The sequence below is a fragment of the Pristis pectinata genome, chromosome 2, assembly GCF_009764475.1.
Source record: "Pristis pectinata isolate sPriPec2 chromosome 2, sPriPec2.1.pri, whole genome shotgun sequence".
Lineage (NCBI taxonomy): Eukaryota > Metazoa > Chordata > Chondrichthyes > Rhinopristiformes > Pristidae > Pristis > Pristis pectinata.
This window is the reverse complement of record NC_067406.1, coordinates 112,409,733-112,431,450: the sequence shown is the minus strand read 5'-3', so window position 1 is coordinate 112,431,450 and position 21,718 is coordinate 112,409,733. Positions and strand designations below refer to the sequence as shown.

Sequence of the window (21,718 nt, the reverse complement as noted above, 5' to 3'; positions counted from 1 at the left end):
CATCTGCAGTTATTTGATCATGGAGGCACAGAAACTGGCCCTTCGTCCCACTGTGTCAATGCTGACCATCAAGTAAGGGTAGTTCTGCTGTAATGCAATAGTTGCATTCTCAAGAATTCTCACATTATAGGAAATTGCATTACAAAAACAGTTGTGTCAACGGGGGAAGAAAGGGGGTTTGGGGATAGAGAGTTTAAGTCTTGCAATAATAGTCATTTTTCCTGCAAGATTTTCAAAAATAAAGGTTTTTTTTAATAGCTATTAGTGTAGTTCGTCACTGCAAGCTAAAAATACGGGGAAATAAGGTTGTCTGTTACATTGTTTCATAAAGTCTCCTTGCACAAGAATCAATAGAAGTGATTGCTTGTCTACGTCCAATGGCCTCCCATGGTGAAACCAGCAGCCCGTGTCTGTCTACTGAGGGGGCTGGGCGTTACATGTAAACAGTTTACTTCCCTCAGGACAGCTTTTTTTCTGCTTGTCAATTTCCAAACTAATTCTGAAGTGGGTCTCTAGTTCCCGATCAAAATCACATAATAACAAATTTGGCACACATAATACAAATAGTGTTTCCCAATCCATAAATTGTATTATATCCAGTTCATGTTATAGAAACACGCATTATAGCAGCATTAGCTGTACCAGTCTATTGCTAGCACTTGGTCCATAGTGTTCTAAGTCTTGGCAATTCAAATGCTTGTCTAAATACCACCGAAATGTTGTGGGAGTGCTTGCCTCCACCACCCACTCAGTTAGTGCATTCCAGATTCCCACCTCCTTCTGGGTGAAAAAGCTCTTCCTCAGATCTTCACTATCAACAGCACCACTGATTTCATATCATCTCCAAACTATCTAATCATGCCCCTTACATTTGTATCCAAATCATTAGTGTATATAACAAACAGTAGGGGTCCCAGCACTGATTCCTGTAGTGCACCACTGGTCACATGCTTCCAATTACAAAGTCAACTCCTTCACCATCACCCTCTCCTATTACCAAACTAATTTTGGATCCAACTTGTAATGGGCTCTAACCTATTAGACCAATCTCCTATGTGAGACCTTTTCAAAGGCTTTACTGAAGTTCATGTAGACTGTATCAATTCACTGCCCTCATCGATATATTTTGTTACCTCTTTAAAGAATTCAAATTGATCAGACAGGATATTCCCTTAACAAAACCATGCCGTCTTTGATTACTCCCAACCTTTCATAGATTAATCTGGTTCCATGTGCTGCCTCAATGGCCTGTAATTCCCTGGCTTAACCCTGCTGAACTTCTTGAATAAGAGGTACCAAGTTTGCTCTTGGATTAATTCAGTGCATCGTCGAAACACTTTGAAATAATCCCCAGTTTTAAGAGCAGCAATTTTCAATTCCCTGTTAAAAAAATTGCATGATGTATATTTTTCAATTTAATTATCATTAAACAATTTCCGTAAATACTGCTTTCTCTTGCTTCACCACTTACCTTAAACTTGTCAAACATATGAGAGCCATTCGAGCAAATCCAAACTTCCACTCATCCAGCCTGTACAGTGTCAGCAATTCCTGCACCTCCACCTTCAAAAGACCAATAACTTTCCCAACACATCTGCAAAGACAAGTGAGAAAGCAAAAAACTGAAACAAAAACAGAAACAAAAATGCAGGGAATTCTCAGCCGGTCGGGCAGCTTCTGTAGGGAGAAACAGAACCTTTCATGAGAGCTGAGAGACTCAGACAAGAAGTGTGTCTTAAGTTACAGTGAAGGGGGGAGGGAGGGAGAGAGGAGATAAAATAGAATGCCTATGAATGGATGGAGGCCAAGAAAGACTGAATGATGTAGAGAACGTTGAAGCCAGCTGAAGGAGGGTGAGGGCTTGTTAACTGCAGCTGATACATAAATACAACCACAAACTGGGAATTGGTGAGCAGGTTAGAGAATTGGTGGAAGGAGACAGAGAGCCTAGTGACATGGTGTCATGACAACAACCTTTCCCTCAAGGTCTGCAAAACAAAAGAGCTGGTCATTGACTTCAGGAAGGAGGGCGGTGCGCATGCTCCTGTCTATATCAATGGTGCTGAGGTCAAGAGCTTCATGTTCCTAAGAGTGAATGTCACCAATAGCCTGGCCTGGTCCAATCACATAGACGCCACGACCAAGAAGGCTCACCAGCGTCTTTACTTCCTCAGGAGGCTAAATAAATTTGGCATGTCCCCTTTGACACTCACCAACTTTTATTGATGCACCATAGAAAGTATCCTATCTGGATGCATCATGGCTTGGTATGGCAACTGCTCTGCCCAGGACCGCAAGAAACTGCAGAGAGTTGTGGACACAACCCAGCACATCACAGAAACCAGCCTCCTCTTCATGGACTCTGTCTATACTTCTCGCTGCCTTGGTGAAGCAGCCAGCATAATCAAAGACCCCACCCACGCCGGACATTCTCTCCTCTCCCTTCCCATTGGGCAGAAGATACAAAAGCCTGAAAGCACGTACCACCAGGCTCAAGGACAGCTTCTATCCTGCTGTTAGAAGACTATAGAACAGTTCCCTTGTACGATCAGATGGACTCTCAACCTCAATATCTACCTTGTTATGACCTTGCACCTTATTGTCTACCTGTACTACACTTTCTCTGTAGCTGTGACACTATACTCTGCATTTTGTATTGTTTTATCTTGTACTACCTCAATGAATTGATCTGTATGAACGGTATGCAAGATGAGTTTTTCACTGTATCTCGGTACATGTGATAATAAACCAATTCCAGTTCCAAGGTTATTGGTGAGTAAGTGCCACTTTACAGCTGATGACACCTTCCAACACTTTGCTGATGATTGAGAATGAACTATTCAAGTAGTATTTGGTGGTTTGGATTTGTCCTGCTTTTTGTAACTGGAACATATCTGGGCAATTTTCCACATTAATGGGTAGGTGCCAGTGTTATGAATGTTCTGGAACAGCTTAGATAGAAGTAGAGTTAACTTCAGTCAGAGATCTTCAGTACTACAATCAGAATGTTGTTTTGTTCTATAGCTTTTACTGTATCCAGTGCTCTCAGTATTTCTTGGTATCAGATGGAGTGAACAGGATTAGCTGGAGACATGCCTCTATGAGGTGGAGATCTCAGGGGAAAGCAGAGAAGGGTCATCCACTCAGCACTCAAGGATGATTATGTTAATGGTTAGTCCTTTTTTTTATATAGCACTCATATGCTGTGAATGGGAAAGTTCTTGGAGCCTCCTACTCCTGTTAACTACTTAATTGCCCACCACCATTCATGATTAGAAGTGCCAAGACTGCAGAACTTTGACTTGATCCATTGGTTGTGAGATCACTTATCTCTGCCTATTGTATACCATTCAGCATGAACGTCCTATGTTAAAGCTACACTAGATTGGTACCTCTACTGAACCATCATACTTTTCTGCACTCCTCATTGAACCAAGATGTAACAAGAGTGAAGGGTATGCCAAGCCACAAGATTGTGGTGGTGAATATTTCTGCTGCTTGATAGCACCTCATGGCTGCCCAATTCTGAGCTGCCAGATCTGTTGAGTCTATCCCATTTTGCACATTAGTAGTGGGATTTGAAAGGGCTATTCCCTTCTGCCTGTATATCATTGTGCCAACCCCTCAAATGGTGTGTCCCACCAGAGAAGGGTTCTTGTTTCAAGTTTGACCCAGTGCAGGACTGCATATCAAAAGAGAATTTAAAATATTAGACAAGTTATTGCAGCCACATTTGGGACCCTGTGCATCTGAGAATCAGGGAACTCCACAGACTTGGATACTTACATTCTGCTTTGGTTATTGAAAGCAAGTGCATGGCTTCAAAATGTTCCATTTTCACAGCCCAGTACAGCTTTGGCAGAACGCTACCTTCAGCAAACTGGACATAAAGATGTGGAATACCCTTCCTAAAATTCTCCTAACTCTCACTATATAAAGGACCCTATTTCTATAACTAGCTTTTGGTTTCTCTGCCTAATATCTCTTCTGGTGTCAATTTTAGGGCACTTTACAGAAGTGTAATTAGACCAAGACATTTATATCTATACTAAAAGAACAGTATAGACATGTAAATTTTTCTCATGTTAGATTTAGAGTGGTACAGCATTTTATTTACTTTGGTTGTTGCTGTTTTGCAAGGACTAAGCATATTCAGTACAGAATCCATCATCTCTTTTAGTTCCTTTCCACAGCTGGTTCAATGCAATAAATAAATCAGTTCTTCAATTTCACCCCACTTCAGCGTGAAATGCTTGTATAATACTTGTATTTCAGAAAACTTAAAAAATATATATATCCAGTTCCTGCTGAAATTGGTTGGCTGGTTTGTCATGTTTTGCTGTCCCCTCCATGTGTTTGTCATTATGAGAATTTTGCCTAGAGCAAGGGATTATTGGCGAATTCAAGGCGTTCTTTTTTGTCCCCTTTTCTTCCCTTGGAATGCTATTAACTCCTTGTTGCTGTTTGGCTCCACACACACTGCTACCTTTTGAAGTGAATCTCCTTCACAGAGCTGAAATGACGACTGTGTTCTTTTCTGGAGGAAGATGACAGGTATACCTGATTCTAGCCTGACCCAGTCTCCACATGTCCTTCCAGAAAGGATAGGCATCAGGAGCAGCGATCCTGTTTCACTAACTTTTTATCAACTCAAGGACACTGGGTGAAATGGTCATACCTCCAAACCCTCCATGACAAAAATCTACATATTGTTGGCATTTTATCCATCAAAATGTGTATCCTACAGTTCTAATGAAAGGCATTTAGGAAATTATGATGCTCGAATTTGAATGATTTGCAAAATTTTTAATAATATGAGAAAGAATCAGACATTTAATTCTCATCATCTGGAAAATATCCATTTTAAACAACAATTTGAAATAAGTTAACAAAAACATTTCACTGAACATAAGATCTAGTAAAACGTTATGAATCATAAGCTTCAATAATATGAAAACTATTATTGGCAGTGATTTTTATTTTCTCTCGTCATTACAGAAGATTCTGGATTCTCTGGCTAACTTACACACAACTATTAAAGCTGGAACAATTCTCAACTATAACAAAATCTTAAACTAAATATAGTTCACATTTTCCCCCAAGTTAAAATTAACAAAAATATACAAACAAGGAATTTATAACTGCTTGTTACAATTTGAATGGAATTGTCCCATTAATAAAAAGCAAAATGATATATTCACTAACATCTTGTAAAAATGCTCTCAGATCTGATGGTTTTCAAGATTCATATTTATCTAATTACTTCAAACATTTCACAAATATACATCAAAAATATATTTAAAAAACATTTTCACTGTTTCTTAAAATTGAAACATCCTAACGTTATACATGGTCGGTAATGCAAAATCCAAAGTGCATACAAATAACTCCCCTTCCTCCTCACCCATTGTTATCGCAATTTCTCTTTTGTTTCTATGCATAAAGCATTATGAAAATACATGTAGAATTGAATTGTGACTGCAAAATAGATATTACAACTTAGGGTTACAAAGGTAACATTTGTTGTTTCAGTTTATTGCAATAACATTTCCCAATGCTGCCCCCAGCTGCTGAATCCTATGATTAAAAAGTCTATGATAATTAAAATAGCATGCCAAAGTAACAGCAGCACTTCTGCCAATATTTAATTTAAAAACAAATTTTGCAGATGCTCAGGGTTAGTTATGTTAATATGCAAATCAGCATTTGCCTTTGTTCCAATTCTAAGATGTCAGGTATGGAACTACAGTAGGACCAGTGGTGATTCTGTCTTGTCAAGGTTGACCATGGATACCATGAAAAGTATTTCTTACAAATTTCAAAGGCTCAGTGAGTGCTACAGGAATTCAACGTAATTTTGTGGAATGAGTCCTGTCTTGCCATCAAGGGTTCCTTCCAACCAGCCAGGCTCCCGTGAACAGTGTACTGGGGAATAAATAAAGAACAATGTATTTTACATAAGTGCATGCCTTTTGTGCTTGGAAACAGCCAGATATGTACAAGACATATAATCTTCACTTTTAGATTGTGAATACAGTAGTTGTGGCCCTGCAGTGGGCCACAACAGCCCAGGCATCTGACAGTGACAACAATGCCACTAGCAAACAACTGGGGCAGTTCTGTGTAGAAAGTATGTGACTAGCCACGTCACAATCAGGCCATAAGTGAAAATGTAGCCCAGGGCTAGACCATGGACAGATGAGATTACCACAACTGAATCTTTGGCTTTTTTCTGCAAATTGATCAGAACAGGGAAGGAAGGAATACAGATTCACCAGATTAATCTCCAATTGTTATGAATCCTTGTACAATAAGAAGGGAATTGTGCTCAGAAAACCCTAACTACCTAAATCTATACAACAGTACATCACTTAATGAACTAAACACAAAGTTACTTCAAAAGACTGAAATAACTACAAATGCAAATCAGATCAGACTAGCTACAACTTGCACTACTTTAAACAAATGCGACAATTTGAAGGATATCAAAGCAATCCCACCAAAAAAAAACATGTTCCACTGTTTATAAACCTCATTAGTGATCACTCTTGGAAAGTGATCAAGATACATACCAACGATGACTGGAAACCTGCTGGATTAGCCAATGTGTTTCAGTTACTGGGGAGTAAGTTAGAATATCACCAGGATGAGATGCAATACTGAACACCCCCCCAGCCCCTACTAAGTAAACGAGAGATGGAATCTAAGGCGGCAAGGTTCTGTCTTCACTGACTGCCTGGATAACCAAGTTCTTGGCTTGCAAAATCAATTAGGGGTCTTCCAGATAACTACTGTAGTTCATTTGTGGGACCAGCCTCTGAGTGGAAATGACCTCCATACCCAATAGGTCCATGTGAGCTAGGAACTATCCAAAGAGCTCAGAATGTACACCCCTGGACATTGCAAGTCACCCTGAATGTACCTAGAATCGTCAATCAAAAAGATAAATTGTGTATTATTCATATGTTGCTACATTAAGGACAGCATCATTGCCTGCTACCTTAGTGATGCAGTGACCCACAGTGCTCCATTTCCCAGAATGAATATTTGAGAGAGAGAAAACTTGCAATGTGACTGGTTAAAAAGCTCAACAAAAGCTAAACTGACCATCCAATCTGATCCACACTGAGGGAAGTCAAATTTTGTTCAAGTTCAACAAGACATAATTGACAGAATCAAAATCTTGTTTGACTGGGAAAGGATGAGCCTACTGGTTGAAGGTTAGAAGAGTACACCACCATTCCCTTCTATAATATCACATCACTTTACATGTGCGCTAAAGGTGCAGGTACTCGGAACCACTCGGGATAGGCTCAACTCAAGAGTGTATGAAGGCTGTTTAGCCAAGAAAATGTGTTTGTAAGTAAGGAATACATTGTGATTTACAGCAAGAAACCATAAGCCAAGGTTTAAGGTCACACTCACCATTTTCAAATATTGCTCCCACTTTGAAGGATAATTCAGAGAAATGCTCAGCTTCACAAGAATAGACAGCCTTGGCTTTAAGGCTTGGAGCCCTAAAAACAAAGTAAATCAGGTCATCACTGTGCTGCAGAGAACTCCAGCACAAAAATCTCGTCAATGATTTGATGACCTATGATTATAAAAATGCAAATATGACCTGTGCAGAACCAGAGTACAAGAGAAAAACAAAAAAGGCAAAGCATATTCGAAACCAGTTATTGAAGTGAATTCTGACAATGCCAGCTAGAATTATGTAACTGATTTAATTTACAGGCACTAAATACAGCACAGGGATTTATTGGGGACACAAGAGACTGCAGGTGCTGAAACTTGGAGCAAAAAAAAAATGAGTGGCTGGAGGAACTCAGTGGGTCAGGAAGCATCCGTTGAGGAAAATGGGCAGTCAACATTTCAGGTTGACACCCTTCATCTAGTCTGTCAGCAAGGTTCATTCCCTTGAATACTTGACTCAATTTTTGTGTATAACACAAGACTAATAACTGGGTCGCAGAAATGCACTTCCTTAAAAAAGATGTTAGTAAAAGAAATTTTAAAATTAAAAGTTGCAAACACTGTGAGCTACACAGCAACTGTGATGATCCTAGTTCAATGTGGAATACATAAAGACATGCCACAGGTGACACCAAGAAACCCTTCTCCCACATTTTCAAATGAATTATAGGATACCACTGATCCTGTTTGTAAATCCTATATATAAACAATTCTACACAAAATGAATCAGCACAGCTTTGTAACAAATCACATGTGCACCAATTAAAAAAAAGTTGAGTGTTGAACACATAGCCCATGTCTTTACTGTAAAGAGAATCTCCAGATTTGAGGACAAGTTATACCTTGGTTCTGGACTGTTTCAAAATGGTTTCAATGATGGTGCATTTCCTTGAGTAAGAGGCCAAACTCTCCAGAACTCATAGCATGATGCAACCAAAGAACTCTGATGCATTCTGCAGAGTACTTTTCTAATTTGGTTCTAAATGCCAGGCTAGAGACTATTTTTCCCTTGAAGTGTTTTAACAAGGTCAGAGCAATAAGAGCAAACTTGAATGTTTGGGCTTAATCCACTGAACTCTATGGAATCTGACTCATAAACCAAAAAGATCAATTAAATTTGTCCATTAACCAAATGACAGCGCAGATAAGGAAACAACCTTTTCCCCAATGCCAACCACTTAACACAAACAGAAAGTGCTTTCCATACCCATTTAGAGATTCTTCACTTGTGGGAGTCACATTTGGAGACTGGGATGATGGCACTGATTGTGATGTTGAGGAGAGATTGAACCAGGAAACCATTGGTGTAGATGAGCTGGGAAGACAAAACAAAATATTTGCATTTGAATTTGGTCAAACACGTAGAAAGAGCATAGTTAAAATTAATGTTAATTTCAACATTTCATTATTTAGTAATTGTAGCTCTAAAATCATACGTCAACATTGTGTATATGGACTTCCAAAACACACTAGATAAAGTGTTGTATAAGCAGCTTGTCAGCAAAACTGGTCCATGGAATTAAAGGGGCTGTGGCATTACATATATTGACTTAGGAAACAGATAGTCACAGTGAATGTTTTTCAGGCTGGAGGCCAATGCACAATGGGGGTTTCCCTCATGGTAGATACTTGGTATCTTTTGTGCTGCACAGTAATGGCATGGACCTGGGTATATGAAACACAATTTCAAAATTTTCAAATGACACTAAGCTTGGAAGTATGGTCAGGAGGACAGAGGCAGACTGGTGGAATGGGCAGATACATGAGAAATGGAATTTAATGTAAAGTAATCCAGTGATATATTTTAGTAGGAGCAACGAAAGGCAATATGTTCTAAAGGGAGTACAAGAACAGACACACAGAGTGGTGTATGCGTATAAATCAGTGAGGATGCCAAAGACAGGAAAGCTATATAAAAAAAATACGTTATATCCTGGGTTTTATAAATACAGCATAGGAGCTTTACATCAGGGCGGCTTTGTTGAAACCTTGTGTCAATCAGTGGCCACGCCACAACTTAAGTTTTGTACCCAACTGTGGGCATCAAACTTCAGGGATATGAAGGTATCTAGAAAGGGGGCAGAAAAGATTTACTTGAGTGGTTTCAGAGACAATTCATTTCTACGTGGATAAACTGGAAAAACGGTCAATATATCCTAAAAGTAGAGAAAGTTGACTGGAAATTTGATGGAAACATTCAAAGATCACAAAGTATCACAAAAAAGAGAATAGAGAGAAATGTTTTGCACTGGCAGCAAGAAAGAACCGAGAACACAGACTTAAGGGTAATTGGCAAAAGAAATGAAGGCAACATGTGGAAAAAACTTTTTTTTAATTCAATAAGTAGTTATGATCTGGAAAGTGGCTCCGAAAAAGGAGGTGAAAGCAAAGTGAATCATTGTTTTCAGAGTTGGATAAGAATATAAAAGGAATATTTTATTGAGCTAAAAGGGAAAAAAAAGCAGCAGAATGGAATTAACAGGACTGCTTTTCCCAAAAGGTGGCATGGGCTCAATGGGCCTCCTTTCGTTCTGCTACAATTTAATGATTCAGATATTTATAGTTATATTGAACACGCAGGGGAAGAGAACTCTCAGAAGCACAAGTTATACTGCACATATGTGTGCACACGCTCTCCTGCTTCACGAACATGAATGAAAATAAAAAAAAACAAAACTGCTGCAGCATGAACACATCACTGGGGAAAAAAAAGCTTTCATTGCTTGAAACATCTTTAACCCAAATCAAACTTCATGGACATGATTGGAAAATGCTCCAAAAATCACAACTGAATCTGGTTTAAAAAAAAACTGCAAATTATAGTGGCACCAGCAATTACCAGAAAATATTACCAGTCAAACCATAACAGTTGAATACGAATTACCTTATCAAAATTCATTACCTTTCAAAAGTGGTCATCATATCTTTAAGATGAAATTTTCTTTAAAAGTGCCTTTAGTTGTTGACTACTTCCCTATTAAATGATATTACTTTCACACAAATGTTGATCTCAAATCAATGTCATTTTAACAACACAAAAAAAGGACCTGGTCCAGAATTTACTGGTAAATGCTGGAGCTGTCTGAGGGAATCTGACCTTCAATTTTACGTCAAATTAAACCCAAATCTAGATCTGGGAGATCATTTAATTCGATGGCAATTGTGAGGCTGAGGGAGCAATAGGCAAAACACCTCAAAAGAAATTATTTATGTTTGCTTTTGTATTCTTCAAATATTTAAAATTCTCATTGATTCTTTAGAAGAAAACTGCATAATTTCTAAAATCTTCCAACTGCATCCATTTTTAATATCTTTTAAATATTTCTGAATGTCTTGTGTTCCAGTCCAAAATGGTCCCAATCAGCAACACTAGCCCTTTGGACATGAGTAGCAAGTGTAGGCAATACTCCCCACTCAGGAAGACCTGGGCTAAAGCCACAGACATACAGTGGCATGCAAAAGTTTGGGCACCCCTGGTCAAAATTTTTGTTACTGTGAATAGCTAAGCCAGTAAAAGATGACCTGATTTCCAAAAGGCATAAAGTTAAAGATGACACATGTCTTTAATATTTTAAGCAAGATTACCTTTTTTTTTATTTCCATCTTTTACAGTTTCAAAATAACAAAAAAGGAAAAGAGCCTGAAGCAAAAGTTTGGGCACCCTGCATGGTCAGTGCTTAAGTAACACCCCTTTGGCAAGTATCACAGCTTGTAAACACTTTCTGTAGCCAGCTAAGAATCTTCCAATTCTTGTTTGGGGGGATTTTTGGGATTTTTGCCCATTCTTCCTTGCAAAAGGCTTCTAGTTCTGTGGGATTCTTGGGCCGTCTTGCATGCACTGCTCTTTTGAGGTCTATCCACAGATTTTCGATGATGTTTAAGTCAGGGGACTGTGAGGGCCATGGCAAAACCTTCAGCTTGTGCCTCTTGAGGTAATCCATTGTGGATTTTGAGGTTATGTTTAGGATCGTTATCCTGGTGTACAGACGATCCTCTTTTCATCTTCAGCTTTTTTGTTTACAGACGGTGTGATGTTTGCTTCCAGAATTTGCTGGTATTTAATTGAATTCATTCTTCTCTCTACCAGTGAAATGTTCCCCATGCCACTGGCTGCAACACAAGCCCAAGGCATGATCGATCCACCCCCGCGCTTAACAGTTGGAGAGGTGTTCTTTTCCATGAAGTTCTGCACCCTTTTTTCTCCAAACTTTCCTGCGTCCTCACTACAAAATTCAGCATCAGAAGTTTGCAAAGGAACATCTAAACAAGCCTGATGCATTTTGGAAACAAGTCCTGTGGACTGATGAAGTTAAAATAGAACTTTTTGGCCAAAATGAGCAAAGGTAATGTTTGGAGAAAAAAGGGTGCAAAATTTCATGAAAAGAACACCTCTCTAACTGTCAAGCACAGGGGTGGATCGATCATGCTTTGGGCTTGTGTTGCAGCCAGTGGCACGGGGAACATTTCACTGGTAGAGAGAAAAATGAATTCAATTAAATACCAGCAAATTCTGGAAGCAAACATCACGCCGTCTGTAAAACAAAAAGCTAAAGATGAAAAGAGGATGGCTTCTACAACAGGATAACGATCCTAAACACACCTCAAAATCCACAATGGACTACCTCAAGAGGAACAAGCTGAAGGTCTTGCCATGGCCCTCAGTCCCCTGACCTAAACATCATCAAAAATCTGTGGACAGACCTTAAAAGAGCAGTGCATGCAAGAAGGCCCAAGAATCTTACAGAACTAGAAGCCTTTTGCAAGGAAGAATGGGCGAAAATCCCCCAAACAAGAATTGAAAGACTCTTAGCTGGCCACAGAAAGTATTTACAAGCTGTGATACTTGCCAAAGGGGTGTTACTTAAGTACTGACCATGCAGGGTGCCCAAACTTTTGCTTCAGGCTCCTTTCCTTTGTTATTTTGAAACTGTAAGAGATGGAAATAAAAAAGTAATCTTGCTTAAAATATTAAAGAAATGTGTCATCTTTATGCCCTTTGAAAATCAGGTCATCTTTTACTGGCTTAGCTATTCACAGTAACAGAAATTTTGACCAGGGGTGCCCAAACCTTTGCATGCCACTGTATACTATTACACTGGCTTGTTGCCAGTTTATTTTTAAATCAGTTTGTCAATAAAAAATTTTTGTGCCAACTTTCACACTGGCCATCTACACAGTCCTACTGTTCTAGAGAGCTGGGAATCCACCCAACTAACAACATTGTTACAGATTCCAATGGCTATAACTGGTTTCAATTCTGAATGTTGGGTCTCTAATCTGAAAAGTAATTGATAACCAGCTAATTATGTTGGGCAGTCAGTTTTAGAGCCAAATACATTGTCTATTCAGTTAATTTGATTTTACTTAAATAAAAGAACCATGAACAACTCATTTTAAACCCCAACAACAGAAATAGTTTGGGTGAAAACTAAAAGAATCAAATTTCATCCCTTACCCCAATTTCCCAACAGAAATGGAGGCAGGTTACGATTGTGGCTAGTTGACAAATTTTGTCTTTTGTCCTCAATTGAGGGGAAGGACAATAAAACTTCTCAACAAAGCTGTATGCCTACATTTTAAGTTAAAGCTTTTAGTTTATTTTCAACTCATTTTGACTGAGTCCAAATGAGAGCTACAATTTATAGTTTGCAGCAGTTTGAACTAGATAACAGGATACAGAATACACTGCAGCAACTCACCAAGACTCCTCAGACAGCACCTTCCAAATTCACGACCTCTACCAACTAGAAGGACAAGGACAACAAAAGCACGGCAACACCACCACCTGGATGTCGCCCTCCAAGTCACACACCACCATCCTGACTTGGAAATATAACGCCGTTCCTTCACCATTGCTGGGTCAAAATCCTGGAACCCTCTCCCTAACAGCATTGTGGTTATACCCGTACCTCAAGCAGTTTAACAGCGACAGCTCACTGCCACCTTCAAGAGCAACAATTAAATGCTGGCTCAGTCTGTGAAGCCCACATCCCTTGAATGAATACGAATATACATCTTCCCCTCAAAGAACTGAAATGTTCCCTCAGGCCCAACACATCACACACGCAGTCTACTGCACCCTATCCTCCCATTCAGTTTCTACCACCAAAACACCAACCTCTGCCCAAGTACCACTTCCAAATCTAGAGATCTTTCAAGCCTGAGATTTCTCACCAATTAATTTAATGCTTTGTTTCAAGAGAGATTGAGGTACTTTGCAACAATCACAGAGTTTATACCATAGAATGTTTATGGCATAGGAAGCCATTCAGTCGATCAAATCCCAACCACCTAAAAGACCAACCCAGTCAGTCCAATTCCCCTCATTGCCATGCAAGTTATTCTTTATCAAATGCCTCTTCAATTCCCTTTTGAGGACACTAACTGATACCGTTTCCACCACCCCTATACGCAGTGAATTTCAGATCACAACCACTCTGATTAAAAAAATTTTCCTCACATCCCCCTTCTATTTTTTGTCCAAAATGTTACTATTGTGCTCCTGGTCCTTAAACTGTCCACTAATGGGAAAAGCTTCTCTCTATTTACCTTGTATCTCTCTATCAAATCTTCTCAATCTTCTTTACACCGAGGTGAACAATCACAGCTTCTCCTGTCTAACCTTGTGGCTGAAATCCCACATCTCTGAAACTGTTCTGGTAAATATTTTCTGCACCTCCTATAAGACCTTCACGTCCTTCCCAAAGTTAGGTAGCCAGAATCAGACACCACTCAGGTTTTGGTCCACCCAGTGTTTTATACAGATTCAACATAACTTCCCAGCCTTCTCTCTCTATGCCCCAAACTTTCACCTGTTCATTACCACTCTCCTCAACGTGCACACTACTTCCAAGGATCTGTACACGTATAAACTCAAGTCCCCCTACCTCTTTAGAACTGTGCAATTTAGTCTGGAATGGCTCTCCTTTTACTTTCTGACAAAGTGATTCTCTTCGCAATTCTATGTATTAAATTTCATCTGCCACTCACATTCCCATTCTATTGCTATTCTCCTCATTGTCTACCACATCTCCAAGTTTTGTCTCAAGAGCAAATTTTGATACATTACCCTGCTCACCCATGTCTAAGTCATATATATACATATATACACACATTTATTAATATATTCATAAACATCCCCATCATAAAAGACAGTGGTCCAGCACTGACTCTTGGGAAACATTATTAGAGTCACTTTCCTACAGTGTAAAAAAACAAGGATTTACCACTGTTCTGGGATTTCTGTCTTTAAGCCAATTTTATATCCTTATTTATTTAGGTCATGTAAAGCATTTTACTGCACATCAAATCTTAAATGTGGACTATAATAGTACACTCATGAACTATACACCACAGGGTCTGGAATTCTCATCAATTAATTTAATGCCTTATTTCCCAAAGCTGATAGTTAATGGGGTTGTAGTTGCAGAGAAGTGTTTGATCCCCATCAACCCAAGGGAAAGTTTGGTGTGGGTCCACAGAAGAGTACAAGGCACAAATTCAGGTTTGTTTAATTTCTTTCAAAAGACATTCAACATGTAGTCAGCAACTCTTGGTTGAACAATTACAAAACTTACTAACTTCTATGAGCTTCCCCACAACAGAGGTTAAACTGACTGTCCTGTAATTGCCCAGCATATCCTGATATTTGCCATTAACCAATTCTCTAGCATCTTTCCTTATGTAGACAGAATGGAAGATTTTGTCAAGCAGTTATTCATGCATCTAATTCCTCTATTAATTTACAATATGCTACAGAATAGCATATAATAACAATAATAATAATAATAATAATAATAATAATAGGGGAATAAGATGCATGAATAACTGCCAACTTATTTTAAGCCCTCCAACACACTAGTCATGTGCTTTGCTGGGAGATTGGTCCAAGTACTGTTAAGATGCAAACTATTCATCTTGAACAGGGATACCTGTTTCAAAACTGATTTCAAATACCCCAAGATTCTGAAACTCTCTCTCTGCATTTCATCTTTAGTCAGCTATTAATCTGAATGTTCTTTCTATTTCTTTACTTACTAGCTCATGAGACTAAGGTTAATCCAGAGATTACTGCCTTTAAGTTCCTACCTTTTTAAACTTCCTGCCTAGCTCCTGAACCTCTAACTCCAAGACCTCAACACATTCACTTGTGTTGATTCCAACATGAACCACAACTCCCTGTTCCTCTCCTTCACTCTCAAAATGTTCCAAGGCCCCTCTGCTTGCATTCAAAGGTGAGGGGAGCAAGTTCAAAGGAGATGTGTGGGGCAAGTTTTGTTTTAAAACCCAGAGTGGTGGGTGCCTGGAATGTGCTGCCTGGGATGGTGGTGGAGGCAAATACGATAGGGGCGTTCAAGGGGCTCTTAGATAGGCACATGAATAAGCTGGAAATGGAAGGATATGGACATTGTGTAGGCAGAAGGTATTCGGTTAGATGGGCATTTGACTACTATTTTGATTAGTTCAGCACAACATTGTGGGCTGAAGGGCCTGTTCCTGTGCTGCACTGTTCTATGTTCTATGATGTCTTTCACCATGGTAATAGACAGGAAACACACCACGCAAGACTCAGGTTGGCTATGGAAATGCTCAAATGTCTTCTTAATAATGCCCAGTAATAACCCACCCCCCCCCCCCCCCAATTCTCCTACCACACACCTACATTATGGGAAATTTACAGTAGCCAATTCATGTAATAACCAGCATGTTTGGGATGTGGGAGGAAACCAGAACATCTGGGTGAAACCTGTGCAGTCATACTGGTCAATAAAAACATTAACATTACCTTTACTTCCTACCACTGAGCCAATTTTGGATCCAGTTTGCTACTCTCCCACGGATCCCATACGTTTTTACTTTTCTGACAAACCTGACACGTGGAACCTTGTCAAAAGCCTTGTTGAAATCCAGGTGGGCAATAAGGGTACTTCAAATTCATTGCATTCATCTCTTTATTACCTTTTCAAAAAATTAAATTATTTTAGGCATTATCTTCTCTTAACAAATTTAAGCTTACTGTCCTTAACCTGTGCCTTTCTACATTGAAGTTTTTACTGCCCCTTGGATTTGATTCCAATAATTTTTCCCAATAAATTAAAGGGCGTTATTTATTACTTGGTTTCTCTCTTCCACCTTTTCTAAATGACAGGACAACAATACCAGTCTTCCAATTCTCTGGCACCATTCCTTAGCTTGATAATACCGCAGAATTGTAATCAGACCCTCTTCCTCTGCTTCTTTTAATAGCCTGGGAAATAAATCACCAGGCTTGGATGAAGTATCTATTTTCAAAGATGTTAACCTTTTAATGCTTCCCCTCTACTATTTTTATCCCACCTAATATTTCACACCTATTATTCTTGACCACATCATCCCCCATTTATGTGAAGATAGATACAAATTATTAATTAAGAACGTTACCCACATCTCTGCCTCCACATACAGGTCACCTCCTTGGTCCCTAACAGGCCAACTCTTCTTAGTTATCCTCTTGCTCTTTTAAAATTCTTGATTTTACTTGCTAATATTTCTAATGCAATTTTTTTTTTGCTTTCCTAATTTCCCTTCTAATTTCACTCCTCCAGTTTCTATACTCTTCCAGACTCTTAGTGCCTGTCAAATTTTCCATTCTTGCCTTATTTTATCTTCCATCCACCTTGACGGGGAGATGGGACAGCTGTCAAATGTGGATAACCCCCTTTTCCTTCATCTCTAACTGAAAAGTCACCTTGTACCAAGTCCTGCCTCGTGTGCAGCAACAGCATTGATACACATATCTAATTATATTTCTAACCCCTCCAATTCTGGCCATTGACAGAAGATGTAGAATTCTCAGTGCATTCTATTCACGAATGATTATTAATTGTAAACATTCTGTACTGCAAAATTTAACAAATGCTCCACAATATTGTTATGTAATAGATCCTAGTTTTTCCAACATGGTTTAAGTTCAAAAACATGAAGCACATACTTACACATTTTGATCAGCACTAAAACAGAGCACAAACTCATCAATTCAGCTGAATGACTGAAACTATACTGCTTATGTGCTTTCCCATGCTTCATGTGCTCCATTTAGAAGTACTCCAGTTCTTAACAAATGATACTAATATTACATAACTGCATGTCTGGGCATCTTACAGAAATTCTGTACATTCATCATATAAAGGCATCATTGGGTATCTTTCTGGAAACACATCAAAAATAAGAGCCACGTAAAGACAAATTTTACAAAATCAGTGCATTTGACATAATATACTTTAAGCTAAACTTAGTTAAACAAGAACAACCAAACACAACATTTTAGCCATTAAAGAATTAATCTTAAATTTCAAAAAAGTGTACTGACTATGGTATCAAATCCAGTTTACTTCTGGCTCATAAGTTTGTCATTAATGTGATTAGGTAATTTCAGGCATTAACACTGAGTGCAGATAGCTACATTGATAACTATCACAACAGAAGATAGTTGCAAGAGAAGCTTAAATTATTATACAGCACTTCTTTTAGTTCACATACATTTGTATCATTTATATCTTAAGGAAAGAGGCGGTAATAATGTCAAATCACATTCTGTCAGCGAAACATCCAAAAGTATAGTCAATACCTTATGAAAAAGCTGCATACATATTTCCAAATGGAAAGAAATGACAATTCTAAGTAAAGCTGCGAAATAAACTTTCCTGAACACAATTTTTACTCATTTTCATGTCCTTACAGAATGATTGACTGAAACTGCACAAGAGGTTACATAAGGCTCTAGCCATGATTCCTATGCCAGCTCTTTCAAAGAACAATCCATTAGTCCTACTCCTGCTCTTCCCCAAATCCCTGCATATTTTCCCCTTCACATATTTATCCAATTCCCTTCTAAATATAACTGTTGAATCTGCTTCTACCATATTGACTGTCCATTCCAGATTTTAACAACTCACCGTGAAAACAAAATTCTCCAATTATCACCCTCGATTCTTGTGCCAATGACTTTAAATCCATCTCTGACAGTTATTTAGCCTTTTACTATTAGAAACAGCTTGTCCTGAGTTACTATCAAAACACTTCACAATTTTGAATCATTAAATTTCTCCTTCACCTTTTCTGCTCTCAAAAGCCCAGTTTCTTTCTCCAGTCCATGTAACTGAAGTCCCATATCAATGGTACAAGAAGTACATCTTCACTGCATCTTCTGTAAGGTGGGAAAAGGTCAACATGACTGAGCTCCTCTTCCACCACCTTTGCCACGATGTCTACTTCTAAGGCCAGCAGTCATTTCACCATCTTCAAAATTCTAGATCTGCTTGTGCCTCTCCTTCTGGTCACTTTCCCTCTCTAAATCATTTAGATGTAAAGTGACTTTTGGTTTCTTAATTTTTCTACTCCACCAGCTCAATCTGACCTATCTGAACCTAAAGCATGCCATTCACAAAGAACTGACTGCAACACCATTAGTAAGCCTACTGATAAGAGTGGTGTTGTTTGACAAACTGACCTGCACCTTGCAGCGGCTGAATGCCGGTTCTCTGACATTTCCTCATACCTCTGTCTGGACCATGACTCCACCACTAAACATCAGGCCACTGCTACACAGTCAGTGACCTCATTACCTCTAGGATATCTTCACACTCTCCAAGTTCAATTCCCCAAACTAACACAGCCCACTTCTGCACAGCACAACACCCAACCCCCTCAACCAGCCCCCCTAAATTCACAAGCATGCCAGTATTGGTAGGTGCAAAATGTAGACCCATCTTGTCTTGTAGAACTCACTTCTTCCTAACCTGACATTTCTTTTTTATTCACAATGTCTAATTTCTTCCCACCTACATCCAGGACACTTCTGACATTATTTGCCATATTTACAATTTACAGTTTCTCAGCCCTAATAGTTTAATTTTTATTTCATGGGTTTAACTTCTCCACCTGGAAAGCCTCAAAGTCTTTCACTTCTCCAATGAACAAAGGGCCATAAGACCTCCAACACAAGCTGCTTCTGCTTGTTTGAACCTTTCTTGTAGTGAGCAACTTTTCCTTTGACTTGCTTCACTTCCCCAAATAAAAGGTATTGTTACTGGAACCCAAATGGGTCCTAGCTATGCATCTCCATTTGGCATCTGTGGTACATTCTCTATTTCTGTCTTACTCAGGTCCCCTCTCGTATCACTTCTTCCTGTATGAATCAATGCTGTTTTCTGCTCGTCCTGATCTAGAAAATTTCAATACCATTTTAATTTCCACCTTGCCTTCACCTTCACAGGAACTTTCTCCACCTCTATTTCAGCAACCAGTTCCTTTTAGAAAGCACAAACTGCTGAAAGAACTAAGTGAGTCAGGCAGCATCCGTGGAGGCAAAGGGACAGTCAATGCTTCGGATCGAGACCCAGTCCTGATGCAGGGTCTCGACCGGAAACAATGAGTGCCACTTAGCATCCATCGATGCTGCATGACCCTCTGATTTCCTCCAGCAGTTTGCTAGTTGCTCCAGATTACAGCACCTGCAGTCTTGTGTCTCTTTTACAAACCTATGCACTCCCACTGTGACTTTAACCATGCGTTCACCAAGTTAAGGACTCCACTGTGTTTTCATTCTTATGTCACCTTCCATACATCTTTCTTCTACCATGCATTCCCCTCCATCATAATCAACAGGGCTCCAAACCACGACAGTTTCATTTCCCGTACTCTTCTCACACATTTCTATGTCTCATGTTGGACCTCTCACCTTGTCCGAATTGCTTCTTTCTGTTTTGCAGTATCGACCTCTGTTTCAATTGTTGTCTATCCACAGTATCCTACACTCTAGCTCAATTCATACGGAATGCGATCACGTTCAAACTCAATGTCACATTGACAACTCTGCTGAAGTAAAACCCATGGCAAAAAGTGTAATATGATATGTTAACAAGAAATGAGCCAACTATTACGTTGTCACACTGGAGAAACCCTGCAACACTTGCTTCTTCAGGGCTTTTATCAGTGCAGCTTGCTCTGTTGCTCTATTCAAGGCAAGATAGTTAGGAGGAATCAACGACTGCATGATACCATTTCATCAAAGCATTAAAATCGATGGGACATAAATTGTGGTCTGTTGTTAGATATCAATTCTTCTCATATTCCATGCGTCTGAAAGATCCTTTGACATCCTTTAGTCATACTTACCACCATTATACAAATACCAGCATGTACAACTTCCATCCATTTGGAATGAGCATGAAAACTGGAAATTGTTGTGTCCTTATTGACAAAGATTAATAAAATTTCTATGGTATGGATGAGTCACCTAACTCTATAACTGTGGTGGTGCCTTAAGTGGGATTGTTCTTCATTGCTGCCATTCTGCACATGTAAACACTACTTCTCCTAAATCCATGTCAATATTTGGGCCATACACAAAGATCCTTGCAATGACAATCTTATCATCGCTACCCTTACAATCTGAATGCAACTCATCTAAGACCAGTCGTTAGATAACATACAAGATATCAACTTGATGGCCCTACGTCAAACAACTTGGACTTGTGGACAACTCAAAGCTTCAAGAATGGCGGCAGGTCAGCTTTGCATCCGTTCTCTCAGAGCATGTTTTTAAAACTAGTTTCAAGTGTACATCTGGTTGCATAATCTCTGTGGCTGTAATCTGAAATTCTTCCTTTGCGATTTGCAGTGCGAAAACTGTGCTATCACTCCCTACATTAATAATTTCATGAGGTAATCTGGAAAATGCTTCAGCAAAACTGCCCATCTGTTAACCCTGCAAGGGGCAAGGGATGAACCTGATAACAGCTTGCGATTCATAACTAAGGCGAAAGATCTTTCCAAAATGAAGTTTCTGCAAAATCAAGACAATTGTCAATGTTTCCTTCGCAATTTGCCTATAGCTTCACTTGTTTATGTTGAGAGTACAAAAAGCAAACACTTAGTTTCGCCTGGTCATTGCATGGATAATGACTGTGCTGACTCCATTACTCAAAGCATTGCACACAAGGTTTGATGTTCCCATCATGTCACAGTGAATGAAAAGCAAGTCACTACTGACAACCTGAGAAACAGAGTTCCCACTTGCTGCAAATTATTTTCTCCAAGGCTTCATTTCTCTCTGGCAAGCTCTTCTACTTAGATTTCTAAAAGGCAAAAAAAAAAAGCACTGGCCATGGTTTTCACTACTGTGATGTTTGGTGTTCCAGCTTGATATGCAAATCTATCTTGTAAACAGTGATTCTTGTGCAGGCATCATTGAAGATTGTCA

At 39.2% G+C, this 21,718-nt stretch overlaps 1 protein-coding gene across 2 annotated transcripts in view; it reads right to left on the bottom strand.

Moving 5' to 3' along the window:
* Positions 1–4,787: 4,787 nt before the first annotated feature.
* arhgap10 (Rho GTPase activating protein 10) overlaps positions 4,788–21,718 on the bottom strand; it is a 153,379-nt gene continuing 136,448 nt past the window's right edge. Inside the window, exons 21-23 of one of the 2 annotated variants that reach the window (XM_052036404.1) lie at positions 8,684–8,791; positions 7,426–7,517; positions 4,788–5,925 (exon numbers count right to left, since the gene is read on the bottom strand). In XM_052036404.1, the coding sequence (XP_051892364.1) occupies positions 5,837–5,925; positions 7,426–7,517; positions 8,684–8,791 (289 nt within the window). In that variant the 3' untranslated portion in view covers positions 4,788–5,836. Of the gene's footprint in view, positions 5,926–7,425; positions 7,518–8,683; positions 8,792–17,536; positions 17,663–21,718 lie in introns of those variants that run through there. The other variant, XM_052036414.1, reaches the window with a different exon arrangement.